General features: G+C 45.6%; 2 protein-coding genes across 2 annotated transcripts in view; one reads left to right on the top strand and one right to left on the bottom strand.

Annotated features, from left to right (window-relative positions):
- Positions 1–1,655: 1,655 nt before the first annotated feature.
- On the top strand, positions 1,656–10,396 carry LOC104083561 (bifunctional heparan sulfate N-deacetylase/N-sulfotransferase 2-like; the record flags this gene model as incomplete). Its single annotated transcript, XM_009587074.1, has 8 exons — positions 1,656–1,838; positions 2,646–2,742; positions 4,095–4,218; positions 5,752–5,926; positions 6,185–6,355; positions 7,738–7,847; positions 9,357–9,459; positions 9,619–10,396. Coding segments are annotated over 8 exons (1,089 nt in total), but the record flags the coding sequence as incomplete, so codon positions are not given.
- Positions 10,397–19,290: 8,894 nt separating this feature from the next.
- ZSWIM8 (zinc finger, SWIM-type containing 8) overlaps positions 19,291–24,815 on the bottom strand; it is a 62,218-nt gene continuing 56,693 nt past the window's right edge. The window contains exons 26-29 of the mRNA XM_009587073.1: positions 24,129–24,302; positions 22,600–22,719; positions 21,445–21,623; positions 19,291–20,176 (exon numbers count right to left, since the gene is read on the bottom strand). Of these exons, the coding sequence (XP_009585368.1) occupies positions 19,973–20,176; positions 21,445–21,623; positions 22,600–22,719; positions 24,129–24,302 (677 nt within the window). The 3' untranslated portion in view covers positions 19,291–19,972. The remainder of the gene's footprint in view (positions 20,177–21,444; positions 21,624–22,599; positions 22,720–24,128; positions 24,303–24,815) is intronic.

Here is a 24,815-nt window from a genome sequence, read left to right on the forward strand (position 1 = left end):
GTCTGGCAGGGCCTCTCTGTCAGCTCAGTAGGAAACCAGAAGTGAAAAACTCACAGGCAGACAAATGTGATAAATCTTTAACTCCGCTTACTTTCAATGTGTCCCAGAGTCCTACCACTGTGTTCTGTTGCCTACTCAAAGACCCTGGGGTGTGAGCACCTTATGGACAGGATTAAATTCATCTCACAGTGTCTTGGGGATGGCTCAGGCATGAAGAGCTACAATCTATCAGTATCACTCGTTGCACTAAGACCAGTCCATGGTGACACTGGGCAGAAAACTGAATTCAGACCTCCTGAGTGCCAGCAAATGTCTTCATCCCAAGACCATCTGTCTCCTGTTTCCCCCTTTTGCTCTTCCCCTACTGTGAGTGGGAAAGCCATTCCTACCCCCTGCCAGGGAAGCCTGTTGTTGCCTGCTGACCTTACCTGGCATCATCAGGATTCAGCCCTGAACTGTGCAGCAATAGGTGCCCCTACTGTGACAGAGGTCTTTTCCCCTCCCTGCACTAGCAGACACTGGGCAGGGAGTGCTAAATCATCCATGTAATCATTCTTCCATTGGCCTTAGTGTTCTCCTTTTGTTTTGCTGACTTCTAGCCATGGTGTGGTTTGTTGCTGTTTGGTGCTGTTGTGTTACAGGCACTGGGATGCGCAATTCCATGGGACCTGTCAAGGCCATACACCAGAGTCAAGCTGACAGCAGCCTTTTGCGCTCTTTTCCAAAAGTTAAAATACTGAAAAATAGACAGGAGGGAAATGTATCTGCTTGAGAGAAGAGATAGCTTGGCAAGGCAGAGATAGCACACCAGCTCCTGAGCGCTGCAGTGCTGGGGGGGCTCCCATGGGTGCTCAGTGCCACTTTGCCCAAGGGTTTACGTCCTCAGGCTTCGCAGGGCATTTTTCAGGGGCTGCTTATGCTGAAGGCTCTTGCGAGCTAAAACCTTATCAGCTAGTGTCTGTTCCTATGACAATGTGCAGTGTCTCTTTGCAGTCCATGTTCAGATCCTCAGGTACGCTTGTTTGTATTTTTAAGTGTGAATTGCCAGTTGTTCCTTTACACTTGAGATGTCAACTCCAAAGTCAATGAAAGCTGACAGGCTGTGGGCCTAGAAATAACTCCTGTGAAAACTGTCCCTTGTGCCGCTGTGCCCTGGCCTTGCAGCATGCTGCCCCTCTCCCTGGCCTGCTCCCCTGCTGTAGCAGTCACTGCAGCTAGAGAGGTTGCCCTGGTTGTGCCTTGGGGAGAGGAAGAGAAGCTCCTGTTTTCCCATGAAAGAGGCTTTGCAAGGTTTTGGCTAGGAGGGAGTCACTGACTAACTCTTGCTCCCCTAAATGTCCTAGAGCCACTTGAATGGGATTTTGAAACTGTTCTGGACTCACATCCGGGGCTCAGTTATCACCCCCACCACCATTCCCAGGGGTTACTGAGAGGTCTGTGTCCCTCCTGTCCTGAGTTCCTCCTGTCTTGCAAGCGCTACATTTCTTTCATTTTTCATCGAGGCAGTGCTGTATCCTGGCAGATGGACATTTGTCAACCCAGACAGCCAGGGCAGTCTGAGATGTGAACAGCCTCATGCTGACAGTGGAATCAAGCTAGGAGGAAACAGTACTGTTACCTGATTTACCAGTATCCCATGTCTTTCCTATTTTCAGATCAGCATCTTTATGACCCACCTGTCCAACTATGGGAATGACCGTCTGGGACTGTACACTTTTGAGAGCCTGGTCAAGTTTGTGCAGTGCTGGACCAACCTTCGCCTGCAAACACTGCCCCCTGTCCAACTTGCAAAAAAGTACTTTGAAATCTTTCCCCAGGAGAAGAATCCCTTGTGGCAGGTGAGAAGGCAGCTTTAACTGCTCCTAGTGGTTTTCCAAGAGGTATGTTCCACATTTAAAGTGTAGAAGGACTGCTGATCCAGAGCACAGAGGGGTAATGCATAAAACTTTTAGGTTTAACCTTTGTGGCTTGAGGCGGCAAGTGGCAAATTGCAAGGTGGAAGGGATGGGCAGTAGGAGCAGTAGGACACAGTCACGGTGTGAGCTTAGGGACAGGGATGGCCGTCATAAGTGATTGGGGGGCAGGCTTGCAGGCATTTGGGTTGTTAAAGGGCTTATATTAGAGCAAGCTGCCGTGAAACGTTAAGTGTGCAAGGAAGAACCCTGTTTGGTGATGGAGGAGCTTGCAGGCATGTTAATGTGATTAATCTTAAAGTAATTTCACACTGCAGAATTCATGTTCATTAAATAAAAACATGCTTATTCCATTTTATCCCAGTGCAGCAGCTCTCTGCATGGTAATGAGCAGATGAAATTAACTGAAGGTGATAGAGTTGTCTGTCTGCTAGAAGTTCACAGATGCTGAGCTGTACTATCATGGTGGCCCAGCCCAGCATGGCTACATGGGGCAAGGCCTGTGGTTAACACTTTCAGAGGGACCTTGGCTCCCATGTCACTTTGGAGCTTTTGAAAACGTTTCCCCGTGTTTTTCCTTAACTCTTCTTGATGCCTGGCAGAGCAGCAGTATGGCTGTGAAGTGTTCTTCATATGCTAATAGCATTTTCCCAAGAGGACTGGCCTTCCAGCTTCTCCTCCCCTTTCCATTAGCTCCTGTGGTAATGCTTAATCCCATCACTTGTGCTGCAGAATCCCTGTGATGATAAGAGGCACAAGGATATCTGGTCCAAAGAGAAAACATGCGATCGACTCCCCAAGTTCCTCATCGTGGGACCTCAGAAAACTGGTAATGTGAATACTTTATCTAAAGATAGGTTGCAGCTTCCATCTCATTCCTCCAGAGAGGAGAGCTGGAAGGGTCTGTGTTGTAGGTCAGTATGGCTGCCCTTTGTGCAAGCTGCCAAATGGCTGCAGAGGACATTTCAGAGAATCTCAGATTTGTTCTAAGCTAAATCTGGCAAGTCCATCAGTACTTTGCACCCTGCCACTTTGCTTGGCTCAGTCCTGATTTGCAGGGAGAAGCCCTACCTGCAGAGTTGTGTTTTGGCTTTTCCACATAAGCTCAGAGAAACTGTGACCTTTCTTAGTGTGTCACAAACATAAGCTGTCAGCAGGACTGAACGCACACACTTAGCAAAAGTAACGATGAATGCCCCCTAGTGCTTTTATTGCGACAGATCTGTGTACCACTACATGCTCCATGTCACTGTCAGTGGGAGGTAGAGATCCGTTTTTGTCTGACCTCTGTCATCACCTCTTAACTGCTGTGGCATTGTGGTTGGCAGTGATACGGCTGTATGTACTGTCCTGAGGAGTCCTTTCCATGCTGAAGAGAGCAAAATCTCTTCAGCCAAAGCCAGGTCTTCCAACCTTGGCTTTCTCTGTAGTGCAGTGAAACAGCAGCTGCCAACCATGCACAGCAAATGGTGATCCTGGTCTTGGGAGGAAGCTTTTCCCAGCCAAGCTGCTGTTTCCTGCCTGTGTCACTGTGAAGCTCTGTTGGTGTGTGTGCAGCATGGGCCCTCCTGTATCACGGCCCAAGCTGCTTGCAACGGCACAGTTAAGAAAACCTTTCTCTCGGCTGATGTGTTGCCCTGCTGGAGGCCTACAGCTGTGTGCTGAGCAGGATTATCCGGCTTGGCTGCGTAAAGGGAAAACATCTACAGCAGAGGCAGGCCAAGGCTTCTCTAGCTGAATTCTTACCCAAGGACACTAACGTTGTCCCTAGCACATCTCCTTCCCACGCATGCGATCCCCCTGCAGTGCCCAAGCCACCTCCTATTTGGCAGGTATGGGTTCTGCCACATGACAGTGTGGCCGTGCCACCAGGGAAAAAAGGCGTGGGGGTAGCCCAGCCATGGTAAGAACACAAGATCGCCTATGTGGGTAACAGCTGTCATGCTAAGAAGGTGACTTAAATCAGCTGCATGAGCTGAAACGTGAGATTGAACTGCTGAGTCAAGTTCAATCCCAAAGTGCTTGGTGTCGCTGCTCTTGTAACCTGCATGAGTTAAGGGGTGGGTTAGCCAGGCATGGTAGCAGGGTGCCCACTTGGGGACTGTTTTTTGCAGTGTAAAGCCTTTCATTCAGCCAAGCATTATGTGTGACCCAGGTCCCGTTAACTGGTTCCTGTTGCAGGCACCACAGCTGTGCACTTCTTCTTGACCATGCATCCAGCTGTCACCAGTAACTTCCCAAGTCCATCCACCTTTGAGGAGATCCAGTTTTTTAATGGACCCAACTATCATAAAGGAATCGATTGGTAAGAATCCTGACACGTGTTCTTCTGTGATAAGGTGCGCCCATGTTGTCTTCTCCTGAGTCTCTGTGTATGTCCACTTGAGCCACCTTAGTTTCTCTATTCCTGAAAAGCTGTTTTCATTGCTATTGCTCAGTGCATGTTCTCTGTTTTCCTGCTAACCCAACTGCTTAGTCCCAAAAGCAGGACAGGCAGTTTCTGATATTAGTGACTGTTTGCCAGGAGATTTCTGGGCACGATTTAGTTTTTTAAAAATTCAGTCTCTGTTGAATGCACTGCTGTTATGAGGTTTCTTCTCCTTTGACATGCAAAACAGACAACAGTGTGCTCTTTAAAAAGTTCTTCGTGGTTTCCGAGTTAAGACATGTAGGACAGAGGGGACAACCTCCGTGCTGTTGTGCTGGGCCCTTTAGACTTAACAGAGTTGACGCTGCATTCCTTGCACTGGCTCCAGTGTCTCTTTGGCCACATCCATACCCTGTTCTTTACCTGTACAAGTATACAATTTTGATGAAGTGTTTCCATCTGGCAGGGAAATACTGGTGTCACTATGGCACTATTACAGCACTATGTTTCCAGGCAGAGAAATTTTAAAGTTGTTGCTTGCTCGAAGCATGCACTTTGGGTCCACCATGGCACTGCACTCCCTCACGTGTGGCTCTGAGGGACGGCTGTGTGGTGGTAAGGCATTCTGCTGTGGCATTTCTTTGCCCGTGAGCTGTGGGAGATTTTGTCTGACTTCTCTAATCATTTAGAGGACTGTTGAAAAGATACTGGAAGGTGGTTGGTACTTGGGTGAGGCTCACATGAGTCAAGCATTACAGAGCAGTTGTACTAGCTAATAGATAGGCTTAGAAAGCGTAGGCTTTTATGTGCATCCCCTGGAAAAGTCATCCAGCTTGAGTGTGGCATCACATATAAGAGGAGAATCTTCATGTTTAGGATAGAATTTGAGTTCGTTGTACAGCTTATATTTCAGCAGAGACCAGTCTTCCAGTACTTTACAGTGTCCTGTTTCCCCCTAACCCTCTATCCTACCATTACTCGAATGTCTTACAGTTTGTGTTACTAATTTTACAAGCTCCTGTGAGGCAGAACAGAGCTCTTGACCCTCTACTTGTGCCTCCACTATGAACTGAGGTACAAAGAGAGAAATCTAAAGCAAGCAGTCAGTGGCAGGGCAGGTAGCTGATTCTGGCCTTATTCTTGGGACAAAACCTTTTTTCTCCTAGAGCTTGCAACTAGTACCCTAACCTTGGCCTTTTCCTTCTACTGCCCAAGGACTTGGGGAACACACTTTCAGCAAAATACTTTCTTACCCTTTTATCATCTCCAACTTTCTATGGTGTGCCCTACCACCCCTTTCTAAGTCATGCCTCTGCCAGCTCTGCACCAGTTTGCCCATTCATTGCCTTACTGGGGAGGCGCAGTTGTTCTGTGAACTGTGTCTGTTGAAGAGGAGCAAGGGCATCACTTTGTCATGTGCCGTTTCTTTGTTGGGCCATGCTGCTCACCAGCGTCCCATCTGTTCGGCAGGTACATGGAATTCTTTCCCATCCCCTCCAATGCAAGCACAGACTTCATGTTTGAGAAGAGCGCCAATTACTTTGACACAGAGGTGGTACCAAAACGTGGTGCAGCCCTGCTGCCTCGAGCCAAAATCATTACTGTTCTGATCAACCCTGCTGACCGAGCCTATTCATGGTACCAGGTAACTTCCCTGCACTACTCTGCGGGGGAGGGCCAGAGAGAGATTCCAGTGGGGTGAGGCGGAAAGCCTGGGGCAGAAAGCCTGTGGACCCGTTTCCACAGAGGGGCCAGGGGAGATGATGCAGGCTGCCTGCAGAGTGTGGACAGTTACATACAAAGGCATTGGTTGGGTGGTTGGGCCGAGGCCGTGGAGTCTGCACAGAGATGCGTAAGGTGGAATTTTGTGTTTCTGCTCCTAAATTCAGCTTATGTTTTTCAGCACCAGCGTGCTCACAATGACCCTGTGGCGCTCAATTACACTTTCTACCAAGTGATCTCTGCAAAATCCCAGGCCCCTCAGGAACTGCGCAACCTGCAAAGCCGATGCCTGCTCCCTGGCTGGTATTCAACTCACCTAGAGCGCTGGCTAACATACTACCCGTCTGGGCAGGTAGGAGGTTTGGCAGTAGAGGCTCTCTTGGAGCCCCTTGTAGGTTTAGTATAGAGGAGAGAAGAACAAACTGTAACATGTGCATGTGCTCTTCCCTTCCTCGCCCCCCCACGCTCATTGTTTTCATTTCACCTTCTGTCTTGTCTTTTGGAAGAAGAGCCACCACTTGCTTCCTCCTGTTAGGAGCTGATAAGAAATCAGGCTTGAATACTCCAATTTCGCACTTTACTGCATTCGTAAAAGTAAGTAAGTGCAAGAGGATACTGTGATCTCCCAGAGAGTGCCACAATATTGGGAAGTTCAGCAAGAACAGCAGTGTTAGCACTCCCTTCCTTTCATCTTGGCTGCCTGCAGCCCAGGGACCCTCTTCAGGCCCAGTAGGTATGCAGCTACTTGCTGTGGTTTCATTGCTTTAAAGAGAGGCTCTTGGACTCTGCCACTTGGTAGTTCCCATGCTGTGAAGCCTTTAGCTGTCTGCTGAAGGGAAATTTCACTGTAGAGATGTCAGGATTCTGTGTTTTTTGTATAAATTTGCAAAAAGTCAATTATTAGACAATAGAGACTATTTCTGTGTCTAAATTCCCAAGAGATTTGTAAAATGCCTAATACATTGTGAGTTAGGATGTATTTTTTTCAAGTTCCTTTCTGCTGCTGGGATTATCCTCAGTCAGTCTATAATCCTGCAGAGTTTCATAATGTCCATTTAGTCTCTTATTCTTTGCCAAAGCAGCAGCCTAAACAGTACATCATAGATCTGCCAAGACTAAAAGAGACATGGGAAAACATTCTTGGGTTTGTGTCTCATTGCTTTACTATTCCTGGAGGTTACTGCTGTGAGGAATGATAGAGCCAGACACGCCATCCTTGTACTTACTATGGGCCAGAGTCTCCTACCTTCCCCAAACTTCAGTTCATGTGACTATTTTTCTGTTGTGTTCTTTGGAATAGGTAATTTGTTAGCACAAATGTTGTTCATTATTGTCTATCATACATGTAACAGGAGATAATCATAGGTTACAGAAGAATACTTAGCGTAATGGCTGCTGACATCTAAAAAGAATACATGAGGTTTCTAGAGATACTCTGTAAATCATGCTGCTGCTGGGCCTTAATGCTCAGTTACGTGGGGTGTGGCCGAAGGCAAATTTATTAAGCAAAGCCTATCATGATCTACTGTCTTGCAGTATTTGTGGCGTGTATCATAACTTCTGTCTGTGGTGACAAATGGGCCGCATCCCCCCGCTGTGTTGCTCTAGAATAAACAGGCTTTGGCAGCCTCTACTCACACGCACAAAGGCCAGGGGCATTTTTGAGAGCCAGGAAGCTCACGGGTGTCATTCAGCACAAACTGTCAGAGGCTGAGGTGGCTGCTGTCTTTTCAGCTTCTCATTGTGGATGGTCAGGAGCTGAGACACAACCCTGCCTCTGTAATGGACAACATCCAGAAGTTCTTGGGAGTTACGCCGCTCTTCAACTATACCCAGGCCCTCAGGTAAGGAAATTGTTTTGGGAGGATGCCTTCTTAGCCAAGTGTGATACTAATAAGCACTTGATTAAAAGAACGCTTCTTATCTCTGACTACAAGACCTGCCAAGGTTTCAGAGGTATGCCTAACCCTAAAATTAGGCTCAGATAGCATGAGATGCTACGCTAAGACTGAAATCATAACTTAGTCTTTCCAGAAATGAGAGGGGAAGGGGTGTTTTTTGGCACTGTCACGGAGAAGCATGAAGTTGCTCATAGCAGTAATTAGATGTTTTCTTCGTGGTTTCAGAAAAGGTGCTGGAATTACTAGCACTCCTTATGCTTTGTGTTATACCTATATGTGACAGAAAGTAGAGGAAGTATGATAAAAAATGTGTGACAGGCTGCTTGTATCTTCAACTAGATGGAGATTAGGGACACATCGCACAGTTTTGAGGTAAAGAGCCTATTATTACAGCAGGTGCCCAGAGCTATGTTAGGGAGCGTTAGCGGAGGCACTACCTCACTGCTAGTAAGTTGAAGGACGTTACTCAGCCATTACTGTGATCTTGCCCACATTGCAAGTGCAATTAATCTGGATAGATTAACTGCTAGCTGAAGGTGAACTGTGGCCCTATCAGTCTTCAGTGGAAACTCTGCAAGCCCACTGGAGAGCCTGAATATTGCTCTTTGCAGCTGAAACCGGTGTTTTCGCATCTTCTCTGCTATCACAGCCTATGCTAGCTGAGGGTAGTGGGTGGTGTGCGTGTGTGTAGGCATACGGCAATTGCCCTTTCCTTTAACAGTAAAGAGAGGAGAAGCAATTCAATTCTCTTCCTACAGTTGTTTTCCAAGGGGATGGCACATGGCTCCCTGGGGGGGGCAGATTGAGAGAAATGTCAGATTACTTGAAAGCCTTACTTGCTGAAGCACATGTCGTGATGGTAAATGGGCTATTTACAGTAGTGGTAGTGGCTGGTACCCTTCAGCCAGGGTCAGAAAAGAAATGGAAAGAAATGGTATTGGTCAGCTTGCCTCAGAGTTTGGTAGAGGTACTTGCTCAAACCTCAAGCTCACCTTTGGCCAATTGAGAGGACAGGACAGACAAGACCAGATAGGGTTCCAAGCATTGCCTTATACCTATGTTTTAGCAAGAGAAGAAACACCGATACTTTAAACAGTCGGGATTCTCTAACACTTTTCAGCTATAAAGAGGAGATTTAAAAGCATTTACATACACTAAAACATTGATTATTATTTTTCCCCCTCAAAGCTTAACAGACAAATATTGTAACACCATATTACCTCTGAAATTTGCATAAAGCAGAAACAGTCATGGTTGTAATGGATTTCTTGTCAAAGTAGTCAAGTGATTAAAAAAAAAAAAATTGAACCAATACCATAAATAAATAAGTAAGTAAAACCTAAACCCAGTTTTTAAAGCATTAAAATGGGAAATACCTATGGAGCTACTTAATTTCTGCTGCTACTAATTGGGCATGTGGTCATACCTTTTAAAGACAAGTGTCCTTTTCAGATTTGATGAAGCAAAAGGCTTTTGGTGCCAGCTGCTAGATGGAGGAAAGACTAAATGCCTAGGAAAGAGTAAAGGAAGAAAATACCCTGATATGGATTCCTCGGTGAGTAACTGTCTCAAATCTGTTGGCAGCAAGAGATGTAGAAACATCCCAGCAAACCAACCTGGATTTTCCTACCACCTATGTCCTAGATGACCTATGGAACATGTGCTCAGGGTAACGTTTTCTTTCACCCTAATGTGGTCTGTATTTTCTACACAGTCACGGCTGTTCCTAAGAGACTTCTACCGGGAGCCCAACATTGAATTATCCAAGCTGATGAACAGACTTGGACAGCCCCTTCCAACCTGGCTCCGAGAGGAACTGCAGAACTCCAGCTGGAGCTGAGAGGGACTCCCTTGCCCCCAGTGCCATTGGGATGTGTGGTGCTCCAACGCGTGCTATGATGCCACCTCTTGTCAAGCCAAAACAAGTGGACAAATGAGCAGGAGCAGAGAATGTGCATGTGGAGCCTTTCCCCACCATTGGGAAGGGCTACTGCCTCTGACACTGCCCTGGGGCATGGACTGCAAGTCACATTCTTGAGTATTACTGGTGTGTTACACTTTGACTTTTACTTACAGGAAGGATTTGGAATGCCTGCCCTACTTTGAGCAGGGGAGAGAGCACGGTTAACACTTTATGTTTAAATTACTCTTCTCAGTATATGAAACAGGGACTAGCTGGAGGGTTAATGTGTTACTTCTCTGAGTCCAGGAGTAAAGACTTACGAGGTGAGCTATTGAGCCCACTGCTGAGAAGAGCAGCAGCAGCAGCTTAATAAAAGGGGAGTCTAGTCCAGTGAACCCCAGCTTTTATCCAGTAGTCTATTTGGCAGCAGCAAGGTACAAGAAGACCTTGTCCCTCCCCACGCAGAGTACAGTGGCTATGATCGTTATCATTACTTACAGTGCCACTGTGCGTGGCTGTTGGGGACTGCACTTTCTTAGAGACGTAGCACATGTAAGATTGCCTCTCCTTATCTGCAGCATTGTTGGTGTGATACAGTGTCCAGTGACTGGTCAATGGACAGTGGGAGATAAGGCAAAGCTGCAGATATTGACACACAGAATTGATCTGTTACCTTAGGGAGAAGGTTGCCATATGTGGCAACATGGCAAGTATTTCTCTGCAGGGACTTTAGATGCTTCAAAAGATACCCAAGGTGTAGTATGTCCCCTTAGAGCACTTTGGAGGCATGTGTTTGTTAGTGCAGCACAGCAGCTGGGGGAGGCAAAGCTCAGGTATTGTAATACAAGGCTGATGCAGCTGAAAGCAGACAATTCAGTTCCCCATGTCTGATCAGCTTTAAAAAAAAAAAAAGCAACATTTTTGTCTTTCCAACAACTCCAGGGCCCCTACCACATATGCTGATAGCTAGCACCTGTTTTAATCCCCCTGCAGTCCAACAATCCAAGGAGAAAAGCAAAAAAAACCAGTTAAAAGTAAGTACCGTTCGGATATGAAGGGAAGGCTGGGAGTTAGAAGTGGTTTCCTGTATCCAAAAGGAGCCATTTCGTTTACTACTTCTGCACATAGTCAAGGAAGTACACTAAGGTGCTTTGCCTCCTCCTGCAGTTGCTGGATAATTTTTCTCAGAGGAAATCCTCCATCATGGTTGTACATGTTTTCTGTTGCTGAGCCATGGGCTTCTGGAGTTGTGTGGGCCGTCATCCCTCCCTCTTGGGCACAGATGGACCTTGGAGATTGCTGCAGTTCCAGAGAACAGAGGGGCAGGATCCATATGAACACAGATTACGGAAACTTCCACAACTGTCATGAGCTCCTTTTCTCCTATCCAGAGAGAAGTTGCTTCAACCAAGCTTTTCCATTGAGCCTTAGGTATTGTGTATTTCTGAACGAATGGTGCATTTACTGTTGTATGTAAATGTATATAGTATGCAATATAGTATTTTATTTCATGTGCCCTTGGAAAGGGTTATTTTGTGCAGCCAAAAAAAGGACAGAAAGACTAGAAATCCCTCTCTTGCTCCTGTTAGAGAGAAGAGCCTGACTTCCTGCACTGGATTCATGTATAGCATCATTCACATTGAATGATAATGAAGAAATTCTTGGCGCTCAAAGCTGAGCACAAATGTCTGAATAAAGGCTAGAAGTAGTAGTAAGTGGAGATTCAATAAATGTACTACTTATTTTTCTTCTTTGTGATGATTTGGAGTGATGTCATGGACCCTAAGCTGGTAAAAGGGTAAGAAAAACTGAAAAACCTACTCCAGGCCTTACAGCTGATATTTGGGAGGGCAACGAAGGTGTTTAAGTTACATTTGTAACAACACAGAAACAGTTCCTAAGGCTTCTTTCTCTGTAAGTGCACCTGTAGGCTTGCAGAAGCTGGCACAGCAGGCAACCTGTGGTTGGAGACTTATTCTTACTGGTTTGCACTAGTGATGACTTTTGGGCCATTCCTGGCTACTGCCGTAGTTTCCAGCTGCTATGCTGCACAACAGCGCTTTGCTGTGCACCTCCTGTCCAGGTGTGCTCCAGCGCCTGGCCTTGGCCAGCAGCCCACGAGCAGACCTACAGTAATAAGCGACCTTACATTCAACTGGAAGCAAAACACTGTTCAAATAGTCACGGTTGTGACAGCATTATAAAACAGCCTGACAGCTCTCACTTCACCAAGCACTTCACAAATAAACACAGCAGCAGCAGCGCAGCTATTTTTACATGCTGCAAGAGGAGGAGGAGGAGGATCCCAGGACCAATTCTACTGATGCTCCATTAAACACAGTTTCCGGCTCTTAATCCATTACAGGTTGTCACTTACTTACACAATTACTTTATGCTTTACCTCAGACTATGGAACATCTTTGAGGAGATGGACTCAAACATTAAAAAAAAAAAAAATCAAGGTACCAGGAATAAATGCTGGGAGGGGCTCACTGAATGTCGGGGTTATTTTACTGGCAATAGTCCTTCCATCAAGGCAGCAAAGGGTAGCTGTGTGTTCTTATTATTTGTTCTTTCCCTCCCCCTGATTGTTTCATTTTTATGCTGTGCTAGTTCTTACTGCTTATGCTAACGGCAAACAAATCAGCTGCTGTGGTCAGATCCAACTGTAGGATGTCCTTATCTGATTTAGCTGATGAGGAGTCATTTTCAAATCCGGTAATTCCCTCTGGCAGCATGTTGCTGCAGAAGCTACCCACTTTCCAGACATCCCTTCAAAGTGGAAACAAACACTCCCTCCTAAGAGAAGTTCTTATAATCAGAAGCTCTGTGATATCAAAAAGCCAACAAAAACATATTTTCCAATGAGATACACTGGTGACTATAGATACTGACCTATTAGGCACTTACACATTACAGACCCTCACACTTCATTTTGATAGTGGAAATAAACCTCCTCTTCTTACCTCTCTGTTTAGTAACAGAACTTCATGGTAAGCAGTAGTTCACTTCTAAGACAAGGAAAATGGTAAGCACAAAACATTACCCAAAAAAATTTTTGTAATGTATTAAACATATTTTTGTAGTCTGATGCATAGGACACTGACCCACTTAGAAAGGAGTAATTTGACCCAGGTATCAGAAAGGCACATGATTGTAACAGAAACAGTAGCCAGGTCATGTCACTCTTCAGAACTTGAAGGGTGCACAAAAGGTGAGAATTGGCAAAACAAACAACTGGAAACAACTTTTTTTTTTTTTTCCCCCCCTTTCTTTTTTTTTTTAAAGCCATTAGAGAATGTGTATATACCAACCTTAGAAAAGAAAGCTCAGCATATGAAGCTGGAACTTCTACTCGCACACAACCTCTGGAATTCAATCAGGAAGATGCTTAGAAGTAGGCTGCTACCTCTTTCTACTAGGTACAGGAAATACTAGTACAAGTCTCAACTGTAAGGTAAAGGCCTTTTAAGGGAACTGGGAGAAGTTCTCTGTAGGTGGCAGCATGTATCAACTCTACATAAAAATCTGATTGCTGAAAACTGCAGTTTTCAATTGATGACGGCACTGCAAAGGCACATATTCCTGGCAGAAGCCTGCAGCTCCTGGAAGTCAGAATGACACGAGTCTAGCTGTATGACTAACAAGCAACTTGATCAAACTCATCCTGTTGTTTTTTCAGCCCTCGCACTCGGTAAGAAAATCCTTTGATTCCTTGCTGTACCAGTAGTAACACGGCAGGAAAAGCAATGACTGACTGGACTGAACACGCCAAACGACTCTGAAACAAAACTGTTGATCCCCCTTGGTGAATTCTGAATGTCTCCTGGCTGACAGGATGCAGCTGCAAGCAAGACACCAAGACGGTGCCATCTAACACACACACAAGCATTTCCAGCAGGCTGCCTTAAGCCAGGAATAAAAACTCCCATCACGCAGTAGGACATGGATTCAGCACTGGTACCTCCTCTCCAGCTATCAGGGCTTTACCTACAGTTTGTTTCCTTCCCCTTTTCTCTTAAAGGCTTGGGGCAGAAGGAGGAGAGTAAACACTGAGCGTTGTTAAGATTACAAACTAATGCTGGCCTCTGAGAAACAGTTTGCAAGCTGGTTTTGCTACCAAAAAAAAAGAGTCTTCCCAACACTCTCATCTCCACTGCTCTTGAGAAATAATTTATTAAGCAATCTATTCTTAGCTTTAAAGAGTGGTTTTATTCCAAGACTCTATTTCTCCCCATTCTCATCTATATAGTCTTACTGACATCTCCAGTCTCTCCAAAATGCTTGTAAATGAGCATGTCCATAATAGTGACTCTGCCCCAGCAGCCTGAAACCCAGCTCACATTTCTTTCACTTGGGGTAACAGAAGATCATAAATCAGGCTGGTCTCAGAATCCCCCAATGACAAGTGATTGGAAAAGAAGCATTTCACGAATTGTAACAACAATGTGTGGACACCAAGGCCCCGTGCAACAGCTGCCCTTTAAGCCCCAAACTTCCTGACACAGAAGCTCTCCTGTAAAGGCAGGAAGCAAAGTAAAGCATGACATGGCAGGAAATTGTGGGGACCCAGTCCCTGATCATAGTGCACACTACTTATGTACATATACTATATACAATAGACTTGTAATGTATTTCCAGCATTTTCCCCTTATAGCTCACATCCCCTTTATAGCAATAAAGTAATTGTGTAGTGCAGCCTGTGCAGTATTAAGTAGTTATGACTGTTGTAACTGTAAGCAGACAACACCAACAAGAAAAAAAGTCACTTACAGAGCACAGTCACTGTCTTTATACCAACAAACACTATACAGCAAAATGACCTTCTGACAGCATGCAAAGCTTGCATTTGAATGTTACCACTGAGAAAAAGCATTAACTAGTCACAGGCTCAAATGGAAACCCTAGCACAGGATAGACCCAAACTGCACTTCCAGCTTTCACAGATTAATGCCACTCTTGGACAGGTGTCTCCATTCCCTGCCCCAACTGCAAGTATCCTTAAAATGGAAACAGGAAGCAGAAATAAGTTCAAAATGCACATTTGAATTATGCTGGGGAGCAGGGGTAGTGAGAAGCGCGGTAGTTTAAAAAAAAAAAAAAAAAAAGTAGTACTATTTAAGAAAGACCTTCTTTACCATAATGATGCTATATGGCACTTAAATTCGGGCACAGCAAGAAAACACGAAATAGTCTAAATAAACTGTAGTTGAGAGCTGTTCACTCTAACAGTAGGACTTAACAGCAAAGTCATAAAACAGTCACGGTCATCAACAAATGCTGAGTGGTCCTCACAGCCCAACCTGCCCTTTTACTTTTTTCAGCTTAATTTTAAAAAAAAAAAAAAAAAAAAAAAAGCCTCAGTAGCAGACTTTTCTTTTTTAGCATGCTCTCTCCCCAGGTGCATCCTGAAAAATTCATTTTTATACCCTGCCCCTCTCTTAATGTCTCGATAAGAAAAATACAACTTTTGCAACTCTTACAGAAAATTATTTCAACTTTATGTCATAGTACAGCTGATTGACTTATACCAAGAGGTGGTGATAAACTTCATGGATATGTCAATGCTTACTCTATTTCCATTGACTCTGGGTTTTGCAAGACTGTTCAGTGCACTCTAGCACTGTGTAGTAGTGAATAAGTTTGGGAAAGTAAAAGCCTGTATTCTGCTCCAAAATACAACAGTGCTAGGCTTAATAAAAACCAAACCCACACGAAGAATTAAAAAACAGTTTAGGTTCAACAACTCCCCAGGAGGCTATTTCTGAATGGGTTCTCAGAGAAGGAAAATACATACCACAAATAAATGTTAATGACAGTAAACAAAACTAGACAGAAACACACTTTTCAGCTAACTCCAGCCGTACCTGTTGCTAGGCATGTTGCTTCATCAGGTGACAACTCTCAACTCTGCTTGTTCATGGGCTGTAAAGACACTGAAGCCCAAAGGCAAATACTGTTCTGCTAACTCATATTCCTGGAAAGTGATTCCAAAGGAAAACTTTCACAGGTAAGAAAGATGACTGTAGGCAAACATGTCCAGAGAGGGAGGAGGGAAGCTGGCCCTCTCAGAGGTTGGCACACCTGATCTAGGTATGCCATTCGTTCCAAGGAATGAGGCATCCAATTACTAAAGCCTTTATTTTATCCATTCCATAAGAGCAAAAATCCCACTATTGCTTCCAACGAGCCAAATATCCAGAAGTCCAGATGCAATCTTGGCATGTCTTCTACCAACTACACCAACGCCAAGATTTTACCCCTAAAGACTCAGAAACAATGCAGGGATCAACAGTTCTAGAAATGCTGCTATCCCAGATAGAGGATAAGAGTACACACAAACAAGGGGTAAAGACACTACATGGCCACCCACTAGCATCCTCAGGGAAGGGGAGGGGGGGAAAAGGCCCTTTCACTTACAGTACCTCACCTTTATCTTCTCACACCTTACATTTTTTGGTGTGTGTGTGTGTGTGTGTATATATATATATACACACACACACACCATATATATATAAATATATATAGACACAGAGGGAATCTCCATCTTTAAGGAATTGCTTCTAAGTATCCTGAGGGAAGTGCTCAAGCCTCACCGCCCAAGCCACAGAAGGCAAAGGCAGGGACTGGGAGAATGAAGAACCGCCCACTGTAGGAGAAGATCAGGTTCAAGACCATCTAAGTAACCTGAAGGTGCACAAGTCCATGGGACCTGATGAGATCCATCCATGGGTGAAGTTGCTAAGCCACTGTCCATCATATCTGAGAAATCGTGGCAGTCCACTGAAGTTCCCACCGCTGGGGGCCAGGCTCTATCCAGACAAATACCTGTAGCTATTAGTACTGACTAAATTCAGCATTTGCTGCCCAGCCTAGGAAGAAGTGGTAGCCAACACGGAAAACAGCTTCTCAGCTATGTAAAATCATTTCTACACTGGAAGAGCTCTAAAGCATTCAGCTGCTGTGGCACCTGGCCTTCACTGCAGCCATTTCATATGTTGCTGGTAAGGGCGAGGACCTAGAGAACATTTACTCTAAGTGAAACAACACATAAGTTAACTGAAGCTCAAAGGAAATTTGAGTTGGCTATGACCTCTGCTCTTTTACAGGTCTTCTGCTGAAATGTCTTTTCAGAATTTTTGAGCCTAAGTATTTTCCCCACTCCTGGAATAGTGACCAAACAAGACTGCACTGGGTAATAATTTTCCTGCTTTAATAGCAGATTAATGCTTCTGGGGCCACCGGGGCTCATCTCATCTCCTATAAAGTCAAAATAACACAAGAACCTCCCAGCCACATGGCAAGAAAAAACATCATCATCTGCTTTGTCACTTTCCCCTTTCTCCTGTCCTTGCTCAGATATATTTCCATGGGATACAGCTCAGGAACAACAACAGATTAACAAATGCAGAGATCCAGGACTGAAAGCATGTTCCGGAAGACCTGAATAAATGAGCGTGCAGCACTTCCACACAGGCTCCCATCTCTCTCTGCTCTCTCTGAGGAATTATTTCAGAGAAAAGTTTGGAAACTTCTGAAACTACTGACCTGTGCCTCACACCACTGAGCTGCTTGTTCAGTCAACGTCAGCCTGAGGTGAGATTCCCTGGCTCTTCCTCTGTTTGGGCTCTGCAGCTGCTGGAAGACAACTCTGACAGGGTCTGTCATATGGAAGCAGTGCAATCTGTATGAGGACTAGAATGGGTAAAATAACCAAAGGGAGAAGGTTTTGAGCACAGTGAAAGATAATAGGCATTGTGATTCCTTTTCTCTTATGGTCTTTATGGGGACTACACAAAATGAAAGCAAGTACACTTCCAGATAAAGTCCATTCTAACCTCACGGTAAGCAGCTCCACTGTATTTTCTCAAAACAAAGATACTGGTGACAGTGCTCTTGTGCTCCTGGTGTTTTTTAATTACGGTAGTCTGAAAACTTGCCTGCTCAGGGTCTAAATGTAGCTTTCTAATAGATACCACAGATAAGGCTCTGCCATTTCATTTCCCCACTCAGTCCAAATCCTCAATGCAGTAACAGTCACTTCTGCTCCTGATATTTAACACATTCAGCTCTTTTGCCCATTTCCCTTCTGCTTCTTTCCTTCTAGAAGATACTCCCTTCTCTTCCCCTAATTTTCTCCTATAAGTAGTAGAAAGCAAAACATTAGATTTTATTAGAAAACTCATTTTTCTCCAAACTCCTTTCCCAGTTCTGAACATGCAAGAACCAGAGAGCACAGAAAGTGCTCCAGGAACCCAAACCTTCCAGACATCAGGCTGTATTCTCCAGTCAAATCCAGGGGTTTTGCCCAATAACAGGCAGCTCATAATCAACATGGAGTTTAGTTTAAAAACCACAAAACTTTACACATTCTTACGAACATCAGCATTGATATATTAGTATGTAACTAGACACCTTATGGAGGAATACAAGGGGCTGTAAGGAGATCTTTAAATAGTTACTGTTGCACAATCAGAAGTAGAGGAACCTCAGTCACACTCTCTGGCCTGTGCAGTACACAAAGTCAAACCAAGGGAGCCTGTTCATCTGTTTTGCCCTGTGCCTATGAGTTAGTTTATTTTTTAGGAGTATCATTGAAAATATCAAATACAAACAGGCACATATTTCTAGCTTGCAGAAACTAAAAGCTCCCCATTGTCATTGGCTAAAGCCAAGTAAGAAGCAAAATACATTACTACTGAGAAACTGAATTCTTAACATCCATCAGTCATCTGACTGCCAGTTTTAAAAGCCCTGAAATTTATGTGCTTGTATGCTTACAAATGGCAGTAGCCTTTTAAATTTCCTTGGCATAAAAATAAAAGCTTTCTAAAATTAATTTTCTGCAATGCTGTCCCTATTGGGTATCTTGCATAGTCCACCAAACATCTGTCTAAATGCATGGGAGCAGACCACTAGCCTTCTTTAACAATTACATCAAGGGTAAGCAGCTACTGTTTTGCACGATACTTTGGAAACACAAAGCTCCGCATTACCACATGATATCAGGTGTCAATACCAGAAAAGGAACCTGGTGACTGGCAGAAGTGTAGGCAGAACATCCCAGGCTTACCACCAACTCCCCTGACACCCATCAACGACCCAGTCTGCATGTACCACAGCCTCTGCAGAGGCATGTCATTCTCAGAGCAGTACCAGGCAAGGAACTTCTGGCTCACAGCTTGTGTAAAAGCTCTGGCCACCTGCCTTGTGCTGTTCCCCAAGGCAGGACAGCTATCCACCAGGGCTCACAGGAGCTCCCACTGACACACAGCTGGCCAGCTCCATCAGACTGTCAACATCATAGCAGAGAGAAGAGAGTCAGTCTAAGAAAACGAGTGTTTAATCAGGAAACGAGAAGAGACAAGGGATAAGAAACTGATTACAGGAGAGTAATACCCCAGCCAAAAGAAACACGATTGTACAACTCGGAACGACCAGGATCAAAACATCCTACGAGCCAGCAGTGCCCAGTGAGGGACACTCCTGAGAAAGAGCCCAAGCACTTCTGGCAGTCTCCAGGCACCTCAGCTCGGTCATGGACTCTGACTGCCCAAGCTCCAGCCTCTGCCCTCAGCACCTGCTGCAGAAAGCCGCAGAGGTGGCCCTGGCCCTGCTACTCCAGTCTCAGCTTCTCTCAGCAGGAGGTGCTGAAAGGAATGGAGGGAGCACCGGCTGTGCACAGCCGTCCCCGCCCCTCCCCCACGAAGATTTGCTCCCTGAAGAGTTCCTTACCCAAAAACATACAAAAAAAAAAAAAAAAAGAAGTTTACATATTTATAAATGCCAAAATAAATATTTTAAGACAGAATCCCCCACCCCTCTAACACGTGCGTAATCACACTGCAAACTGCTCGCAGGACAGCCTCCAGGGGCTCAGGGAAAAAAGCAGTGACTACACCACAGGGCAGCCAGCTCAACTTCCTTCTCATTTCTGATGCTTCTGAAGCCTGCAGCCCACTGCAAAGGAGGAGGAAGAGCGAGCAAAGCAGAGCGCCAACACGCAACAGTGCTGGAGAGGAATGTCATGGTATAAATACATCAGATCAGTGGTTTCCAACAAGTTAAAACTAAAATAAAAAAGACACCAGAAGGAAGGATGGTGTAAATGGAACTACAACTATGCGGGGCAAAGGGTTGTGTGTCCGTGGAGCTCCACCTGCTGTCACGGCGAGAAGGTGGTCATTTCCAGAGAGACCCTTTGCCACAGCTCCTTTGTCTGCTTGCTGCGCTTTAGGTTCTGGAGAATATCATTAAACTGCATCATGCCCATGGGAGTCAGGCAGAAGGCGCTTCTGGCGCTGCGGATGGCATTCACAAAGTCATCGTAGTCAGCTGGAGTGAGATGGATCAGCCGATGATGGATGTACTGGATGGGGAAAGGTATTTGCTCACCACCCTCTGGTGACACTCAGAGGAGGACTCAAGAGCTCCCAGAGCAATATGTCACATGATCCTGTTATCCCACAAGAGGTCCCAAGACTCAGAGGCTCTGACAGAGGAGAGCTAGCTCAAAAGACAGCAATGTTACATCTTACATCCTAACATGGCCAAGGCGAGTGTCCCCTCAAAGCAACAAAATGCACCACACAGCATCAGCAGGTGTTCTCTCCTTCACTATTGTGCCATAGTACAGCACAAAAGGGCCAGCTAACTCTCCACCCCACAACCCACCAGCATCTAACCCTCATACCATTCATTCTGCAGGTTATACATGGGGATCCAGTACATTCACCGGACATCTCCTTTGCCAGCGGCTATGGAAGGAGTAAGGCTTACACTAAGTTGCTACAAAATATCTCTAGGCTTAGCACTGTCACTTCCACCAGCTTCTCAACTCAGGCCCCAAAACTGCAGGTCCAGCTTTTGAGAAATCTAATGTAGCTCAGAAAAAGAGCTTAAGTGAAGAAGCTGTCATTTCTCAAAAATATCACCTAGGCGATAGGACAGCTAATCCAACCTGGACAGTATGTCTACAGAATCATCCTTCTGGTCATTTATCCAAGAGAAGTAGGTACACGTGTGGCATCCTGTTTATACTGTTTTAAGGAACAAGCAGCTCTGGTATTCCAGCTGGCTCACTAAAGCACACTTGTCCTGGTTTCAATAAATCCTGAGATATCTCATCCGTACCGGTAGCTGACCAAGCCACTTCCACTATTAGTGCCAGCACTGGCACACCAGACAGCCACGCCAGGGCTTCATGACGAGGGGAAGACAGGCTACAAACAAGGAAAGAAAAAAAAAGATAGGCTGGGAAGGGAGGTGGACGCGGGGCCTGAAAACATAGCAAAGAAAAAGTACAGGAGTTAAAAGGTACGGGTAGCATTTGGAGGGAGGAAGAAAGTAGATGGGGAACACAGAACCACCCCGTCCTTTGTGGTGAGCACAGGAGGCGAGAGGCCTTGGAAGAAGCAGTACAATGATGCAGCCTCCATACAGGCAAGCAATGCCTATTCCAGTCCCTGCTGAGGGAAAGGGATGCATCAGGCAATGGACCAGTTCAGCTACCAGTACCCAAAGTACTGGTACTGGTGTGCAGTACCTTCCCCTCTGCACACACACACGCAGGCAGTACCTGCAAGGCAGGCAATGGCCCGGCAGCTTTGGCAGGCAGGAAGACAGGCCACACATTACCTGTATGTAGGCCTGCTGGCACCTCTGCACCAGCTGGTGGAAGGCTGGGGTGCGCAGGTGGTTGTGCACATGGGCAGGGTTGAGCCTCTGTAGAGCTTCCATGATGATCTCCTGGAGCACAAAAGGACTCAGCACCCCCTTGGCCGCACCAACGCAAAACTGATGCACGTAGTTTACACCTGCACAGGAAGGAGAAGTCAGAACAACAGTGTTAAGGTAAGAGAAACAAAAGAAATCAGGTACTTCCCAGCAAGAACCTGGATTTGGAGCACCTTCTTCTCAGTGTAATCTATCCTCCAGCAGGCTTGGGGGAGACATTCTAGCAAACTCCTGGGAACAAGAGATCATTCTGATATATCCATCAGGCCTGAGTAGAGACCAGGTACCACCTCAGTCACTGATATTCCCAGCTCACCTGTCTTTAAAGGGGATATGAAAGAAAACTGATGTGCAAGATAACTACAGAGGCAAGGATGCACTGCACCTCCTCCCATTGCTTCTTGCCTCCCCATCTAGGAAGCACCTAGATGCTCCAGCACTCAGGCCTTAGGGAGCCTGGAGAGACAGTCAAGCTTCCCCACTGCTGCCTACAGTGGAGCTCCCCAGCAGCAGCAGGAGAAGCTATGCCACATGTTTGTAGAGGTTGTTTGTTTGTTGGTTGGTTTTTTTTTTTTTAAAGTTCTTACTGATGATGAAAGAATTAAAAAAATGAACTGACAAAAAAGATCCAAGAGCAAAGTGGAAGTAAAAACAAAAACAAAAAACCCAAACAATTGGTGGTTTGAGCACCTATTGCTATAAAAGGTCTTCAGAGAAGGTGTAAATATACATAAGAAAGAGGAATACCTACAAGACAGTGGAAAGGGAAAAGAAAAAGTTGTTCTTATAGAATGAAAGAGAGACAAGTTCTGAGTCCTGTCCAACCCCATGCACTTCATCCAGTGCCTCAAAATTCAACAGCATGCCTACAGAACCCAAAAATGGGACAACTGCCTGGATGAAAGAGCAGCAGGGATCTTCTGAAACATTCTCAGAAATGGGGTCAGATATCAGGCTCACCCAATCTTTGAAGTTTCACTCTTTGGAGAGCTTTTTCCCACCATGGTCCAAATCCCAGCAAGTGGATTTCTGCTGAAGTACTGCTCTGAGCCTTACCTAACTTCGCAGCTAACCCAAGGAGCCATTTTACATCCTCCGTGTAGGGTGGGCTGCGGGAGAAGTTGTTGGGATGGTCGTTGTGAGCTCTTCGGCCAAGCATCTCCAGAGCCAGCATCCCTGTGAGAAAGGGGCAGCCAGAGTCAAGCAGCACTTCTGCCCAGTAAGACTTAGTCTAGCACTTCAGTCACTGCAACACAACCTGATTGGCCTGCCCTTCATCAGCAGAAAATTCCCTAGCTGCAAAGAGTCCAGAGAGAAACAAAAGGCCCATCTTGGAGCCTGTCACCACAGGAAGTATCTGCAAGAACATCTGGATCTGCTGCTCCAGGCTGGGAAATCTGCATCGCCATCACACCTCACTAGAGCCGCAAAGAGACACTCCACTAGCACCTACAGCAGTGTAAAGCAGATAGCCCCAAAGGCTGCACTACAAGAAGTGTCCTGAAAGCAATGCATTTTCTCCAAATTTTGCAGCAGAGAAGCTACCCACATCAACCTACTCAGCTGCAAGACAACAGGCCAACACTGAGCTGCAGTATTGCCAATCTGCAAACATTTCATTTATTCCACTACAGTTCTTCACGCAAATCCTCCCATTTAAAAAGTTTTAAAATACCAACAGGCACTATGTCTTGATCTTCCAGACCTTCTTCCCCCACCCCCTTCTCTGTTATCCAGGCTATCAAATGCCTTTAGTGGCTTACCACTTATCACTGCACCCCTTTCTGGCTAACAAGTACTTTCTTCTCTAGCTTTCAACAAAAAAACCTCAAGCAACCTCCAGATAACCTTCCTTCCATTTTCTTGCTGTTTCTCTTCGTTTGCTGCCCCAGGCTGGCTTTGCTTATGTTAGAGGCTCCCTTCTCCCTCCCCAAGTATCCACTGGGTTGGGCCATGACTATGTACGAGTCGCTTACTGCAATCTAAGCTCAACCACAAAGCCCAAGACTGATATTCTTGTACCAATGGCAGTTCAGGCAGAGACTCTATTTCCTCATAAACAGCATGACTGGGAAAAGAATGCTAATTACATACCCACTCCCCACAAATTGTAAGTTCCCTTCATGTCAGTCTTCAACAACCTAGCTGGAGAGGCAGAGGGCACATCCCTCTCTGCCTCTGAAGACTCAACTGGAATTATTAAACTAGAGGTGCCTGAACCATCCATGAGCAGCAGGAGCTGAACTCCATTTTTTCACGTACTCACAACTTACACAGCCACATCCTCAGAGCCCTATCCAGATTCCTTTGCACACACCTGCTGAAAGGCAAGATTCTTCCCAGCTCTAACCCACTCAGCTTTCGCTTCTACTCTGATGGCTCTCAACAGCAACTGTTCAATCTTCTATTGCTTTGTCTCCATTTTTAGCCTCCACATATGATCATGAACTGGCTTTTCCCATGTAGCTAAGATGCCATCACCCCCAACAGGTGCAGTAGCAAATTGCCAAATGATAGTGAAAACCTGCAGCCCTGCCCTGAATCCCTCTCAAGGGGGCCATAGAAACCCACTTGGCCGTCCTTACCAACTCGGTATGCGGAGTGGAGGTAGTGCAGACCCTGGGGGCTCACAGGCTGACTGTGCTGCTCATCCTCGGCAGGAAAACCCCCTGTAACAAGGGAGTTGGGCTGTGAGGACAGAGTTGTCAAGGAAGCCCCCTGAATCGCTGGGAACGTTGATCCTGCATGGACACTTCCTACTGAAGAGAGCAAAACAGCAGCATTAGGACCCACCACCAGCCTAAAAGAAGGTTTACTTGGGCCATCATCTCCCTCACCTGACCGCCCCCTGCCAACGTAGTGTTCTGTTCCCCTAAACAGAACAATACAGCAACCAAAAGCAATTACAACTGAAATACAATGGGCTAGCAACATCTCTATTTTGTTTGCAAGCAGGGCCTGAAGGGGGTCAGTTACATGGTTGTCCATCTCTTTTGCAGTATACCATGAACATGCACATCATCCATGTTTTACATATAAATACATGTGTTGACTCAAAGGTCTTTGCTATTATTAAATGACATGTCTGGTTCTGATTTCTTAGCCAAGAAAACAAGCATGTGCATGCCTACACCTGATGAGAAACTGCTGAGGAAAATCATTGAGCAGGAACAGTATTAAGTCACTCAAAGATCAAGTCCAACATTATGAGGTTCCTCCACTTCTGCTGTAAGACAGCTATGACTTCATCCAACTACCAGGCGGGAAGAGCG

The sequence above is a fragment of the Fulmarus glacialis genome, unplaced genomic scaffold, assembly GCF_000690835.1.
Source record: "Fulmarus glacialis isolate BGI_N327 unplaced genomic scaffold, ASM69083v1 scaffold19551, whole genome shotgun sequence".
NCBI classification, from domain to species: Eukaryota; Metazoa; Chordata; class Aves; order Procellariiformes; family Procellariidae; genus Fulmarus; species Fulmarus glacialis.